We start from the raw sequence: 16,238 nt of genomic DNA on the forward strand, positions 1-16,238 counted from the left end.
TTTTATAATTTCATACTTTAAAGAGGAAATATTCATGAGAAAAACAAAAGATTGTGAATTGTTCAACAACGCGAATTAATTATCAACGATTAAATAAAGTACAGTCATTAGCTTCAAAATTAACAAAATTAATTTTAAAATATCTTTCCTACTTGGAGAAACTTTGTTCTAAGCTTAATTTTGTACTTGTTCGGAAAAATAAAAGCGTTACCCAGCATTCTTTTACAGTACGAGATTTCATTTTGACAATGAGAAAACTAGTGCTTTATAGAGAAAAATCAATGGATATTTATTTTATTGTATAAAAGTTATTATGTCGTTACCAGTAAAAAACGATATCAGCCAAATGGACACCACGGTTACTGTTTCAACATCACATCCTTTTTTGGAAACTGTAAATGATCAATTTCTACATTTGCTGCTGTTTTCCTCGATAATTTCAAAAATTACGTCTTAAAGGTCCTTTATCGATTGTGGAGTATTGGAATATAACTTATCTTTCAAGTGGACCAAATTAAAATATTTAAAGGTATAAAAACACAAGATTTAGGTATCAAATGATTTGACCTCTTCATAAAACGAAAAGACCGCAAGAATTGTAACAACTTCCATTTGTTATTGAAGCGTGTTTCGTTCTACTTTTAGAAATGGCGTAGTTTTTTCTTGTGAAATGTCTCTCTCTTCTCTTATTGGGCAGGTACAGACAACATAAGGGGCTTCATTTGCAGTCAACTTCATTCTTTGAACGTAAATTTTGACGAAGGCAACTAGTTAGTTTTTTTAAGTGTCATACATTTCTTCAGAACACAAACCTCTACTTCAAGTTCATAGTACAAAAACTACCAAAATCATTATTGTCTATAGATACAAGTCTATCACATAAAGAAATATTACTTATTTACAATAAAGCTTTTTACAGAAAGCAGTAATAAAGTTCATCTTTCGGTTGAATGACAAAACATGATCAATTGTTATTTTGACATAAGTAGACTTGACTTGATAGTTAGGGAAATTTTTCTTGACTAACTTTCCAGTCAACTCTCCAATAAAGTTGCCTTAATTGGTAGGCAATTTTTTGACAGCTGGCCGATCATGTGCTAGAAACTTGCCTTACATTCAAGTCTCTTATGTCGTCTGAACCTGCCCATTGAAAATCTCTGCTCTTCTTCTCAGTTAATATTATGAAAGCCTTAAGTGTATAAAAGGTCTAAAATTGATAAAAAAGAAAACGAAACAAAAGTCGCTTTACTAAATTAGGCAGGAACTACAAATTTTCAATTGTGTTTTCATAAAAGATAACACCTTTGTATAAGAATATCCCTAAAGCCGTTCATCTCTCTATTTCACACTTCAAAGTCTATGTACTCCAGAAATGTGTCTGCCTTCCGCGACAAAAATCAATACAAATAAAAATAAACAATATACACCATAATTTAAAAAAAGAAGAACTCATTAATTGCAGAAATGCTATTTAACTGCCTGACGCATTATAAATGACTGACAGCGCCTATAAATAAAATAAAATCAAAAAATGTCATGCTCATTCAATTCAAATTGAACGTGTCTTTTGAATATTAAAATAATTTTTATTAAATGTTATTGCCATCAGTGTTGATAGGTGATGGAACGCAAACGCATATTATTAGCACTATCACTATCTATCAAAACATACCTAAAAGCTATAGAATAGATATAGCACTTTGTTCGTGCTCCAACTGTCATTTAATGCTGCTTATCACTTAATTAACGATCACTTTGTCTACAAAGAAGAGGATCGAATCGATTTAAGCATTTATGCATAAGGCATATTTTCCGGTAGATATTTTGTTAATAAAATAAATAAGTATTCTTTTAATTTTAATTTTAATTGAATTTCGATGACAAAAGGTGATGGTTTGTCTACGATCAATGCTTGAAGTTTAATGGGTGTTCCAAAAGATTGTTTTGATTATAATTATTCGACCCTAAACAACGACAAGAATTAACAATTTAGGTATGAGTATTTATGGTTATATGGAATTTTTAGCACTATTTGATTTGAATATAACTATGAGACATTTAAATTAACTTTTATAAATAAACTTTATGAAAACATCATGAGCTCAATCAATTAAGGATCACAATGTTTCCACTTTATACAATCACATATATTGATTTTTAATCCGTTCGATATTTGATGATTTTTGATTTGACATTTTGTATCAAGAATTTTATTTACAACACGATCTTTTTTGGCAGCTTTTTAAAATCTCACCAAAACCAATTTAGATGCAAAACCCACAAGTAAGAAAATTCAATAAAATCTTAAATAAAACAAAAAAAGAGTATGAGTTCTGCATTAAGATCCGTAATTTAAGTTTCATATTTAATTATGTACAAAAGGAAATATTTCCTTGTTAGTTTTTATTTTGAGATAAAATGTCAAAGATAAAATAAATTTACTTTTAACAAATTACTTTGAAAATAAACGAAAATGTTGCTTTTTTAAAAATATAACTCGTATATTATGGAAGCAATGCTTTGAGGGATTATTCTTGTTAATAATTACGAGCATCTACATTTTTCTTAGAAAATCTGAACGGCTGACAACAACCTACATTAATCAAATCTTTGAAAGAGACAGTTCAAGATCAATTAACGTGACTACCGGTATGACTGTTCTAAGCACTTATAACTCTACACGTAACTAAAAAAAAAAAAACAATGTGTTACAAAAGTTTTGAATTGCAAACTAAAAATACAATCATTATTTTTATGAAATAAAAAACATTAAAATATTCAATTTGGACACTTGAGTTTGACATGTACAAATAAATTAAAGGAATTTCCCTTTCAGAAATGACAAGAGAACATTCCTGGTGAATTATTATACAAAATTTTCATCATCCTTACTAAAAAATATTTATGTTAGTATGACATGTTTCAAACAGTACGGAAAAACGTTTCGTTTTGAAAATTAGTTGCATATTTCGGAGAAGCCACACAAAGTCTTAATACACTGTGAACATTTTAAGAAATATAAAAGGAGAGTCATCTATCGGTTTCTTTTAAATTAAAAGGTTATTTTGACACTTTGACACTTCCAACTGTTTCCCGCTCGAAAACTTGACAGGAAGTCAGTATCTCAGATCCGGGTACGAAATGAGTAAAACGCTTGATTAACTTACAATGGGAAGTAATGAAACACTATTTCCAAAATAAGTGTAATGCTTATTCTGAAAACAAGTTTTGACCGAAATGAAATCCACTACACCAGCTAGTTTGAGTACAAAGTTTTTTTTTTTAAGATTGGGTAAGCTAGTGGACATCACTTCTGGTCTACATGTGAGACAGAAAATTTCACTAAGTAGCCTCGTTCGAATTCTGCCCAGAGTTGTCAAATTATTTCCTAACAAATGTGCAATTCATTTGGACTATTTTTCTTCGAAAATGAGGCTTGTAACAACGTTTCTAAATTTGTGTAAGCAGTGGCATTTACAGAGTCAGGTAAATAGAATGTGGCATGGTATAGGACTACAGCTGGTTTATGATAAATAGCATGATCATGAAAAAGTTTACTGACAAAAACGTTACTGCAAAGCCAACCGGGGGAGCACTTTTGTTATCCATGATTAATGGTAATGGTTCTTACTCTTACTAATAAGGCCATAATTCTTAACGAATTTAAGCAAACTTTAACCTTCTATTTGAAATAACATAAACTTAGAAGTCATACAGAATTAATAAATTACTTAAAGTTAAAAAAGCCTATTTTACTTCCCGTAGGAAGTTATTGTAATGCCTCCGATTTGTCGAACTGAAAATTTTGACAATTCTTGACGTTTTAAAATCTTTAGAGTCGAAATAAAAGATTTTTGGGAAGATGTCTGTGCAGCGTTTTTTTCGTCGTACATAGCTCAAGAACCAGAAGAAATATCGACTTCAAACAAAATTTGTCATACAGATAAAAATGAAGAAACATGCAGAAAGGGCTTTCAAGAAAATTGCGTGGGATGTTTTTTTACCATAACAGTTTAAAAAAAAGGTGACAATTTTGGTTAAACCTAAACATCTCACGAATCAATGGTGCTAGAGACTTGAATTAAATTTTATATTATAAACTGTAACGTGATACCGAACCATTTTTTTTTTTTCAAAAAAATGTAATTAACGATTTCTTTTATAAATCGAAAAAAACTGGAAAAAATTGTCATCTCGAAATTTTCACGAATAAAAAGTGTTTCATCTATAAAACAATTTTGTGCAACGAAAAAAAATTGTTTTTTATGTCTGGTAAAATTTTGAGAAAAATCAAGTTGACAGTCTTTTTTACAAAAAATAAAAACCTAAAAAAAAAACAGTACTCAAAGTTGTTAAAAATATAATTTCTACTCAAATATCTTTTCAAAAACTTGAGATTATGGCTTCAAACTCATTTTATTTTATGAAAAATAATATTTTTAACATTCGGTAAAATTTAAAGAAAAATTGAATAGACAATTTTTTTACAAAAAATAAAAACTTAAAGAAAATTTAACAAAACTTCGTACAAATTATTTTTCGACACAAATATCTTTTAAAATTATGGCTTCTAACTAATTTTAACTTATAAGAAATATTGTTTTTAACATTCGGCAAAATTTTGAGAAAAATCGAATTGACATTTTCTTACAAAAAATAAAAACCTAACAAAAACTAAAACTTGGTAAAAATTTACTTTCGAAAAAACGGACTGTTAGATTTTTAGAAATAAAAAAACTACTGAATACCTAAAACAACATTTTCTGTGAAATAAAAGAGTTTGAAGACAATATTTTTAATTTTTTAAAAGCCATTTGAGTCGAAAGTAAATTTTTACAAAGTTTTAGTATTGTTTTTAATTTTTTAGGTTTTTATTGATTGTAAAAAACTTTCAATTAGGTTTTCCTCAAAATTTTACTGAATGTAAAAACAATATTCTTTCAAAAGATAAAAGTAGATTAAAGCCATAATCGCACATTTTTTTAAGATATTTGAGTCGAAAATCAATTTTTACCAACTTTTGTTATTTTTTTTTTTGTAAAAAAACAGTCGCTTTGATTTTTCTCAAAATTTTACTGAATGATGAAAAGAACATGTCTTATAAGATAAAAGTAGTTTAAAGCCAATATCTCGAAGTTTTGAAAAGATATTTCAGTCGAAAATTAATCTTAACCAACTTTGAGTAATGTTTTTTTTAGGTTTTTATTTGTTTTAAGAAAACTGTCAATTCGATTTTTCTCAAAACTTTACCAGATTTTAAAAACGTTGTTTTCGTTGCACCAAATTGTTTTGGATATGAAATCATTTTTTATTCGTAAAATTTCGAGGTGAAAAAATTTTCAACTTTTTTGATTTATAAAAAAACCGTTTATTGGACTTTATAATATAATGGAATTATATAATTCAAGTCTCTAGCGTCATAGATTCGTGAGATATTTGAGGTTAACCAAAATTTTCAGGTTTTTTTAATACTGCTATGGTAAAAAAATCACCCACTCAATTTTCTTGAGAGCCCTTTCTGCATATATAATCATATAATCTCTATAACAAATTTTATTTGAAGTCAATATTTCTTCTGGTTCTTAAACTATGGAAGACGAAAAAAACGTCGCGAACGGACGGAAGTACGGTCGTACGCACACACACACGCACAGACATCTTCCCAAAAATCTTTTATTTCGACTCTAGAGACCTTGAAACGTCAAGAATTGTCAAAACCTTCAATTCGACAAATCGGACCTATTACAATAACTTCCTATGGGAAGTTTAAAAAGTAAAACTTTTTGTAAGCTTCAAAAAATTCATGCATCTATGCAATTATTCAAACACATGTTTTTTTTAACGAAATACACGAAATAAAATGTAGGTAAGCCATAAATTTTGAATCTATGTTCAATTCACTCAAATTTTTATTTGACTTGTATTTTCAAAAAATCCATTTTTCTTAAATAAACAAAACCAAACTGTTAACAAAAAAGAAATATTAAGAATTCCTAATGAATGAATAACATTCTGAACTTATTGACACAAGTTTTTTTTGATTCAAGACGCCAAATTTTCATAAATATATACAAATTGACTTAAGTAGCGAAACTTTAGATGTAATTTAAAAACCACTTAAATAAATATCTATCATCATATTAATCATTTTATTGCGAAAGATTTCCGAATCATTTGTTGTACCTTAAATACATAGGTTTTTGTTGTTGGTGAATTCTCATTGACATACAAAAACAAAATAAAAGTGACAGTCGTTATATTGTTAACATATTAAGTATATACGCGATGCGGTCCAGATCTAAGTGAAAGCGTTGATAAGTGACTCACAAAATAAAATTGATTGGCAAATAAACTCCCGTGTGTCGGTCGTGAGTTTTAAATATTTTGTTTACTTACCTTGAGGTTCTCAAGTTTATTGTAAATCCAAAATATGAACTTTGTAACTTTGGCATGAAGGCCTTCAAGCTTGGCTCCCTCAGGCTGAAGCTGGGTTTTGGTGAGAAATTGAATCCGTTTGTGGTTGAGTAGAAGACAAATGTCAAAACTACAATTTGCACAACACAATAATTATTTTGCACCATCATTTTCTTTAATATTTATGTTTTCAATTTTAAAATCACAAAACTGCAGGTACGAAAGAAAACAAGACAATAATTTTCCAAAAAAAAAAACAAAGAATTATACAACTTTGGGACAAAAGACAATATCTTTCTTGTAATTTTGTCTTTCCTCTTTGAAAACTTCAAACCACTTAAGCACTTAAAATTAAATTAATAACAATAAAATAAATACAAAAACACAAAACAAAAAAAGTCGTACACGAAAACAAATTTCAAAAACGAAAAATCGTCAAGAATATCGGACGCACATTGCTGTATTTGGACGAAGACTTTTCTATAGCAAGAATTATTATGATGGTGGTGTGTTCACGTTGAAACACTCTCGTATACTGAGTATCTCATTGTTGCGGGGAAAATATCTTCTAGATACATTTTTAGCTTAGCTTTTGTCGTGTCTTAGTCAAACCTCAGCAAATCAACTCAACATACGAATGATACTACGTTACAATAACAATGCAACACACAAGTCAGTGAAATACGACAAAGAGCATAACGATAAGGGAGTGGAACAGTACAAAGACAAACCATCAGACTTAGCAAGCGCTCCGCTCACTTCGCGTTATGGCATCGACATGGGACATCCACACAGCGTACAGCTTATACTGTGAACGGGCAACCACAACTTTGAGTGATTAAGCTGGAATTCGGTGAATTAAATCGTTTTTCTTGGTAAAATACGCACGACGACGACAGAAATAAAACCCATCTCCCACTATAGTGAACGTTGCTTCAGACGAACTAGAGCCCTGGTTTAAGTAAATGGTGGTGGGATTGAAACTACTAAACATGAGTCTTGTATGAATCATCATTCGGTAAAGTTGCATTGCAATGGGCTAACGCATCTTCAGAAAAGTCGGTCGGCCGGCCGGCTGTACACCCGTAAAAAAAATATTTAGATATTTGAACATTGCAAAGGGATTTAGAACTTTTATTTATTTGGGATATTCGCAAAGAAATGATCAACTAGACAGTTGCAGATAATGTTAAATTTTAAGAGTAGAGTTTGTTTATTATGATGCTGAGGATTTATGGGATATTCGTAGGAAAAGGTTAAAAAATTGTTATATTGAGCCAAACAACGAAAGAAATAATGGATTTTGAAAATAGAGAATTATAGGTTGGGATTTCGTAATAGGGGATATTCGCAAAGAAATGAAAAACAACAGTTGTAGCAAATCACTTTTATACTATAAATGAGGTGTTGATTTTTGGGATATTCGCAAGACTTGGGTAATACATGTTCATATTAATCTAAAAAACGAATGAATGCAATTTATTTAGTTTTGGGTCTGGATTTAACCTATTTTGCAAAACTAAACAATAAAAAAATGTTCGCATATTTATATAATACAATAATTAATTAAAAAAAAGAACAACTATAAAATGAAAAAAGCATAAAATAAATTGAGGTAATTTTTTGTACCAATTTTTAAAAAAGGTAAAGTTCATTTGATATGAGCTGACTTACTGTGGGATATTTGTAAGAAACGGTAAAAAGATTGTTATATTGAGCTAAACAACTGAAGAAACTATGGGTTTTTAAAAATTGAGAATTACTTGCAGGGGATATTCGAACAAAATTTAAAATAAATGAAATCAATTAAGTAATTAATTAAAAATAGTCATTTAATATTTTCAGCAATTCATTTCGTATGATATGAACTCACTTATTGTGGGATATTCGCTAAACAACTAAAGAAACGATGGATTTAAAAAAATTAAGAATAACTTGCAGGGGCTTTATTATATTTCGGATCAGGATTTAGCATTTTTCATATTTGGGATATTCTAAAAAATTAAACTAAAAATTAAATAAATTCGGTTATTAACTAATAATAGTCATTCAATATTTTAAGCATTTCATTTGTGGGATATTCGCAAAAAAGGTTAGTGTTGATCAACAAATAAATAGTTTAATGAATGTTTAGTTTATTTTTTTTAATAAAACTAGAAGAAGTGACAATTTAATTCAAGGAACTATAAATGACTAGGTACAAGCCAACAATCATAAACGGTTTAAGTAAGTCATAAAATATTTAAATCAGCTCTCATTGGTGGGACATTCCCAAAAATAATCCTTTAGCATTGGTAACAGAAATTTGTATTAATGGTTTAAATTTTTAAAAGGAAATTAAGCTTATTTGTGGAAATTCCAAATTTAAGAATTTTATTTGTGGGATATTAAAAAGTTTGGTATTGATTTAGGAGAGTTGAACACTGATTAGAGATAAAATAATCACAAATTAAGAACAAATTGTTTCAATTATTGATGTAATGCATTTTTAATAATTTCTTGATGAAATTTTAAGAACTTGATTAAGTTGAACGTATTAACCTTATTTGGTCGCACTTCTATTGTGGATTAAAAATTGTGTTATAAAGGTATGAGCATATTGTGTTAGGAAAGGTATTAAATGTGTTCAAAACATTTTGGGAAGTTTTATTATTCTATTTTTTAAAACCTCCAATTATCTTGAAGTGTCGGGTTTTAGACAACAAGTAGGAAATAAATTGTTCAGGATACAATCAAAGTACATAATTGTTGAACTTGTATTTGAAAAACAGATTGGGCCTTTGTTCATTAATTTTTAAGATATTTTTACCTTTCGAAGGGGTTTATTTCAAGAAGTCATAATTATGACTTAATTAAGAGTCTTATGTTATTTTTTAGAGCCTTATTTGATTTCGATTTGATTTGAAGTGAAATGTTATGCTGAACTTAGCAGAATGTCAAATTTGTTAAAACTAATTTGATTCCAATTAAGTTAAATCTATAATAATATTATACTCGTAAAGCTGAAGAGTTTGTTTGTTTGTTTGAACGGTCGTATTTGAAAAATTCTTTTAGTAATAGATTTACCATTTATTGAGGAAGGCTATAGGCTTTATAAAGTCAAGTTAAGACTAATTCAAGCGGACCTCTAATAAAGAAGGTTTCAAAATCGGTGATTTTATGGCTGCAGAAATGTTTAAAGTTTTGCTAAAATAATGCATGACAAAATTGTTAACCTTTATTAGTTCTATAAAAAAGTCCACAACAATATATATCATCTATCCTCTAAAGTAGGCTCACTGTATCCTTTTTTATGCTTACTAAGCATGGAAGTTAAGTTAGGGAACGAAGCTAGTTACTTCATAAACTTAACACAAAAAATTGTAAATGGTCAACAATAATAATTAATGGCTAAATATCGTCAAATTATTTAGTCTAGCTAATTCAGATAAATCATTTCGGGTGTGTTTTGAGATATATTTACTAAACTGAAGAAAAGGTATCAAACAAATATAGTAAACAATTTAAGAGAAATTTCAAATAGACAAATTAACGACAAAATTACAGCATATTATCGCTCTTTTACAGTTTCCTCGTAAAATAATTGGACTTGTCCTTTTTTTCAGTGTAGTTTCATAAAAAATAAGACAGTTCGTTACTAAAACCTTCAACTTGAGAGGAGGCCATAAAGTTTTGGGGGAATGCGCGATGTAAGATCGAAGTCTGTCTTTACATCGCGCATTCCAAAGTGATGATTCGTTAGGTATAAGCTTCACCATTCAAACAAAGAAAACTCCATTCGATACACGTTTATTTTTACGCAGGTAAAAGAAGAAGAAAACTTAAGGGGACTACCTTTAGAGTTTAGACCATGCACAAAAATTGTATCTTCTATACCTAAAAATAAATAATAACTATTCCGTATCAGAAAAAATGTCATTGCCCGATGCCCGCACTTGTCAATGTTAATCTTATTTCAATAAAAATTGAAATAATTATTTATTTCTTTGAATACAAATTAATAAAAATAAATAAATTATAATCAACAACGACAAAAAATCTCTCCCAGTCAGCGTTAATGTTTTTAAAGTATGTATAGTTCTATATATCGTGTTCTTGTACATATATTTATATATGAATATTAAAGTTGCATTCTATTTAATTTATTTTAGATTAGGATTTAAAAAAAAAGAACTGAAATCAAAGCTAAATTGTGCGTACAATGGCTGCGCCACTGATACGGGCCACTTCTCTGCCTCAGAGCTCTTCTATAGTACGTATTAAAAAAGCCTCCTCTATCATATCGGCTGGGCCTCCGCTTTGCTCCGGCCAGGCTTCTGGATTGTATAAGTAATCTGTCTCATTGTTGTGTTCATTTTTATCGGCATATATTATATTATAGAGCTAATGTTGATAGCAGGTCATGCCCTTAAGCACTTGAACTTTTTTCAAATGAAAATGAGACATCGCACGAAGTGAATGATGATGACGGTGACGGTGACGGATGATGGGGTGTAGTACATTTTGTATACAAGCCGGGAGACTATATAATCGGAGTGGGAGGAAATTGTTCGTCGCCATCCCAGCGCCATCGGAAATTAGTGGTTTTGTCGTTGCAGTGTTGCACTTATGATTACAATAATTTGAACCTAATGCAATGCAACAACGACAATGCGACCAACGTCGACAACGGCGGCGACGCTACGCGACTCAGGGCAGCACGCACAAGTGGATGATTTTTTTCAATTACAGATATAGAACTTATTTCTATATGTGGGAAGCTATATTCATGCTCACCGGAGCTGGCTTAGTAACATTCAACAACATTCTTGTTTTTGTGGCATGTTTATTATGATGTTGAGTTGATTAGAGTTTAGAGAGTTAGGGGAACTCAATTGTTTGTAATTTTTGTTTTTAAAGTTCAACTTCAACTAAAAATAAAAGGGTTGCAACTTATAGAAGTTATGTGCACCAATTGAATTATTTAAGAAATGTGACTTCTATTAAATGAGGAAGTTGAAAATCGACATAATCACAAATAATAACAGGTAGTTAAGGAAATAAAACATAAAAGTAACTTAAATTAATTATTGTGCTCTTTAAAGTTTGATTAAGATGTCGAAACTTATCTATGTAGAGTGACATATGGTTAAGGGTATGTCTGGGTATGTTTAAACTGTTACTATTTTCTTTAAAAATGTTTTGTTTCCTTTTTAATACAAAAACTAAGCGACGAGTTAACGAATGGATGGATGTACATAAGAAAAAAATTCATACAATTTAAATAAGAAGAGAAGAGGTTATGTCCGGTATAATCTTTTAAAACCATAAAGGTTTAAATTATTGCAAAACTGTGGATCTCATCGATTTTTTTATTTCGAAAAATGTAAAGTTCCCTAATTTACAACAGTCGCATGGTGGTTGAAACCTTGTTATAAAAAATATTTTAATACAAAAACTAAGCGACGAGTTAACGAATGGATGGATGTACATAAGAAAAAAATTCATACAATTTAAATAAGAAGAGAAGAGGTTATGTCCGGTATAATCTTTTAAAACCATAAAGGTTTAAATTATTGCAAAACTGTGGATCTCATCGATTTTTTTATTTCGAAAAATGTAAAGTTCCCTAATTTACAACAGTCGCATGGTGGTTGAAACCTTGTTATAAAAAATATTTTTTTTTTACCATGAGTAGATGACTTAGCTCATAGGTTTCCACTTTAAATATAGTTTATAATTAAAGATAAGATATAGGATCCGCCATCTAACGTCTTTTTTTCAACCAGTGCTTATTTCGTGAATTGGTAACACTTAGCATTTGGATGATTTGACAGATAATTGGTTTTACCCTTCCGCTAACGAATATGGTTGTGTATACGCTCGAACTAAGCTAGGAATAACGCTCAGAGAAGATACCGATTTTGGCACAAAACAAATTTGATCTTGGCGGGTATGTAAACAAGAAAAATTGTCATATTTGGGGCACAGAAAACCCGCACGCATACATTAAAAAGCCGAAACGCCCAAAACTAGTCACTGTGCGGATTTTGGTCCAGAGGCATAATTGGGCCATTTTTCTTCGAAAATGAGCAAAGAGTGGCCGTTAATGGCGATTGTTCTCGAGCCTGCTGAAAGCATTTTTGTTGTTTTGCTTGAGTTGAATTTTGATGACTTGCTGAAAAAAGTCGGCAACACGATGTACGATAAGTTTATGAGTAAAGCTGAAGCGTCTATTTATAGATCTTACTACATTAAAGTTAACAATTTCTTGAACCACAACGCATACTTTTTGGACAAAAACAGTACACAATTTGAACTACATTCCTCACCGTTCAGAATTATCCATATTGTGTGATTTATGCAATCGCAAAGAACGCGAAGATGAATTTAATTTCCTGAGAGTTTGGAGTTCAAGGAGTTCCGAAAGCTCTTTTTTGGGATAGATGTACTCGGTTTAGAAGAATCGATCAACATCTTGAATGGAGAACTATGTTGGATTCTTCTGTATGAATACTCATTGAACGCTCTTCGCTATGGAACGAGAATAGTTGTGGAAAATGTTTAAAGTTTGAAAATTATAAAAAATATTTGATTGAATTGTATCTAATAAGCTTTTTTCCGCATAGATACATTTTAAAAAAATGTCAGACTGGTAGACGGCCTTTGGCCAAACCTTTGTAATCTTTTTAATCTTGTATCTTTTGAAATCAATAAAATTAAAAAACTATCTAAACTTAAAAAATCGAATAAAAATGTCTTTTTATGAAGTGCCGAAAAAATATTTATTTTTCAATTTTGTAGTTTATAAATCTTCTTTCAAAAATAATTACATTTTTTAAGATAAGGACATATAATATTTTCAATATTTTTTTTTGGGCAAATTTATTTTTCTTATGGAAACTTTTTACAAAAAAAAACGTATTCCAATGAAACAGATTCTTATTCCGTTAGAGTACGCAAACAGCTACACTTACACCTTGAAATACCAAGTGATTTTCTTTTAAATTTAAATTTTTTAAGGGTTAAAAAAAGGGCACTTGCAGTAAAAACATCTCAAAACGGCTTGAACAATTTTACTGAAATAATAAGAAATTGCTCCTTTACCAAAACATCAAACATATAAGTTTGTCTTCAAGAACGTCAACGTCATTTAATACAAAAAAATGATAATCAATTCGATAATCGTAAGTGCATTTTTAAAAATTATTTTACTATATGTATATGTATGTACAAATTTTTTAAATATTTTTGGTATGCAATTATTAAGTGCTTATATAAGTTTTATATTTTAATTTTATTTAAAAATTTTGATCTGTTTTCAAAATGTCGAGTTAATTAATTTGTTTTAAATTAATAAAACACCTTTTTGATCATCAAATAATAATAAGACCTTTTTCAGACAAAAAATTAAACATTATAGTTCCGCTCAAAAATCAAAAACAACATTGCTGTTTATTGTGAGGTAACCTACTGAAGCAATACAATATTTTTTATTTTGAAAGAAGGAAAGTTAAGAAAAAAACGTGTGGAGAAATTTTATAAGAACATATCAGAGCGTTTTTGAGATACATAATTTGAAATTTCAATATTTGATTAGAATATTTGCTACTACTATACTACTTTTATTTTCGGTCTTAATTACATTTCTGAATCGGAAACTCAGGATGTTATTGATGATGTGCAAGAAGTGATGAAGACAAGCAGTGAAGTTTAACTTTCAAAAATAAGCCTACAAAAAAATAATTGATTTATCTACAGAAAAAGAAACTGGCCTCATAGGTCGAAGTCAGTAAGGCTTTTTGGAAGTTGGAGCATAGGCTTACAAACATAATTCAGCCGTTGCGAGTCTCTGGAGTTATATAGGTGCAGAAATGAAAAAACCAGGTACTAACTGCTCATAAAATGTTAATAAATAGAATTCCGTATTTACGCTTTTTTTTATTCCAGTTTATTCCATGCGCTACAAAGTCACAGGCAGTAAGAAGAGGAAGTCGGGTAGTGAGGCCTATCTTGTCGTTTCAGATCTTGTCGTTTCAGATCAAGGCGAGACATTACAGGGAGAATCCCAGGAAATTGGCTGGAGATTCAATTGTTTTTGACAGCTGATAGAACTCTTCCTTTCAAATATTTATCCGCTCTGGTTTTCTTTTTCATTTTGCTCTGCACTTGGAGACCGCCGAAAAAAATCGTTTCACTTCAGTTTGTAACTTTGAGACTTAAAATTATTGTTTTCTGATTTTTGGAACATGAGCGACATTTTTTTTTCAAACTTACTGAAACAATGTATTTTTGACTTACAGAAAAATAATGTAGGTGTTGCTGTTGTTTTCCAATCTTTGATTTTGTATGCCAACTTGCTTTTCTGAAAAATAACCCTTTCCGTCTAGTAGGGGCGATATAGACCCCACCTCTTCGTTTGGTTCAATCTTCTCACTCCAGAGTTATGGTAATGGCAATTTGTCTATTTTTTTGTTTAATTTATTTTTAAACATCGGTATTCTGAGAACTGTTACATCTACAGATACAAATTCAGTTTTAAATTGTAGTTTATTAATTTACCTAGAATTTGTAAAACGTGATTATTTAAAAAAAAAGTTCTCCTTCAGAATAAAAAATACAAATAAATGATTTTTGAATATCTTGCGTCCCTCCCTCTAGGTCAGAAAGTTGGATTATTGATCAGGTTAACATCATAAATAAGTAACGAAAAATTCAGAGCTACCGGATTTAACGCATTATGTGATGTACATATATACATACATAGTTACTGGGTCACATAGTTTTAGATTTAAATTTTTCAAAATAATATAAAGCACTGGTTTGTACTTTTTTTAAGTGTATATTAAGCTAAGCCATTTAAAAATATGAAATTAGGTCTGCCGATATTTCTAAAGTTCATACAAAATATAAAATAAAGTTTGAAGTAAATATCTTCCTTTTCTTGTTTTTTTTTTAAGTTTTCGCTTATTTTACAGTCTGTCAAGTAAGAGCGTAGTCGACTTTACCGACAGTTAATGAAAGATTTTGTTCTAATTCCTTTGTAAGCCGATAGAGGGAAGATTTGTCCTTGATGCGTTGTCAACAAAGGTACAGTTGTCGGTGATCTTTTGAAAGAGAATCACATTAAACGTCTTGAGTGCAAAGTAAGAATCGCGATACGAGGCTGCGTTCCTTTAAACCACCTGAAAGGTCCCAAAATGTCACAATCGGCGGCTGCTAAATATCAGTTTTCTACAAGATGGAGCCACAGCGCACACTTCATGGCGTTCACTTTTAAAATATGGGAGATCTTTTTGCCGGACCCTGTATGAGAAAGTCGAAGGCATTTGTACAGAAGTGGATTCAGCGATATAAAAAGGCTAAAAATGTCGATGATTTACCAGAACGTAGTTCGATTGGAAAAGTGAACAAAAAAGATGAAAAAGAAGAGTGAACCTATTTCGTGGAATCCTGCTTTAACACTGCCTCAAGGACAAGCAAAATTAATGGCAAATGGGTTAGATATATCCTACGAAACTATCCGAAACCCTTCTTCATACTCTTGGTCTGAAATGGCGCAACACAATGAAGAAGTTTTTATTGACTAAAAAACATGTTACAAAGCGACACGCTTGGCCGCATGAGAATGCCATTTTTACTGATGAATGTTCTGTATGGGCACATTCTGTCCAAACGCGAGCCTGGTCAACTTCCACCAATAGGCTTGTTCAGCGGACCGTAAAACATGGAAGGTACATCTTTGGGGCTGCTTCTCAAAGAAGGGATTTGGCACTTTGTACCTCTTTACAATTATCGAAGCCGGTGGTGACTAGACGCATCATTGACCAAATTGCATCATTGTT

At 30.3% G+C, this 16,238-nt stretch overlaps 1 protein-coding gene across 1 annotated transcript in view; it reads right to left on the reverse strand.

The window, feature by feature from the left end:
- The window catches only part of LOC129952467 (integrin alpha-PS3), a 32,458-nt gene extending 25,517 nt beyond the window's left edge, over positions 1–6,941 (reverse strand). The window contains exon 1 of the mRNA XM_056065059.1: positions 6,397–6,941. Coding sequence (XP_055921034.1) covers positions 6,397–6,584 — 188 coding nt within the window. The 5' untranslated portion in view covers positions 6,585–6,941. The remainder of the gene's footprint in view (positions 1–6,396) is intronic.
- Between the last annotated feature and the right edge of the window lie 9,297 nt (positions 6,942–16,238).

Source organism: Eupeodes corollae, chromosome 3 (assembly GCF_945859685.1).
Source record: "Eupeodes corollae chromosome 3, idEupCoro1.1, whole genome shotgun sequence".
Lineage (NCBI taxonomy): Eukaryota > Metazoa > Arthropoda > Insecta > Diptera > Syrphidae > Eupeodes > Eupeodes corollae.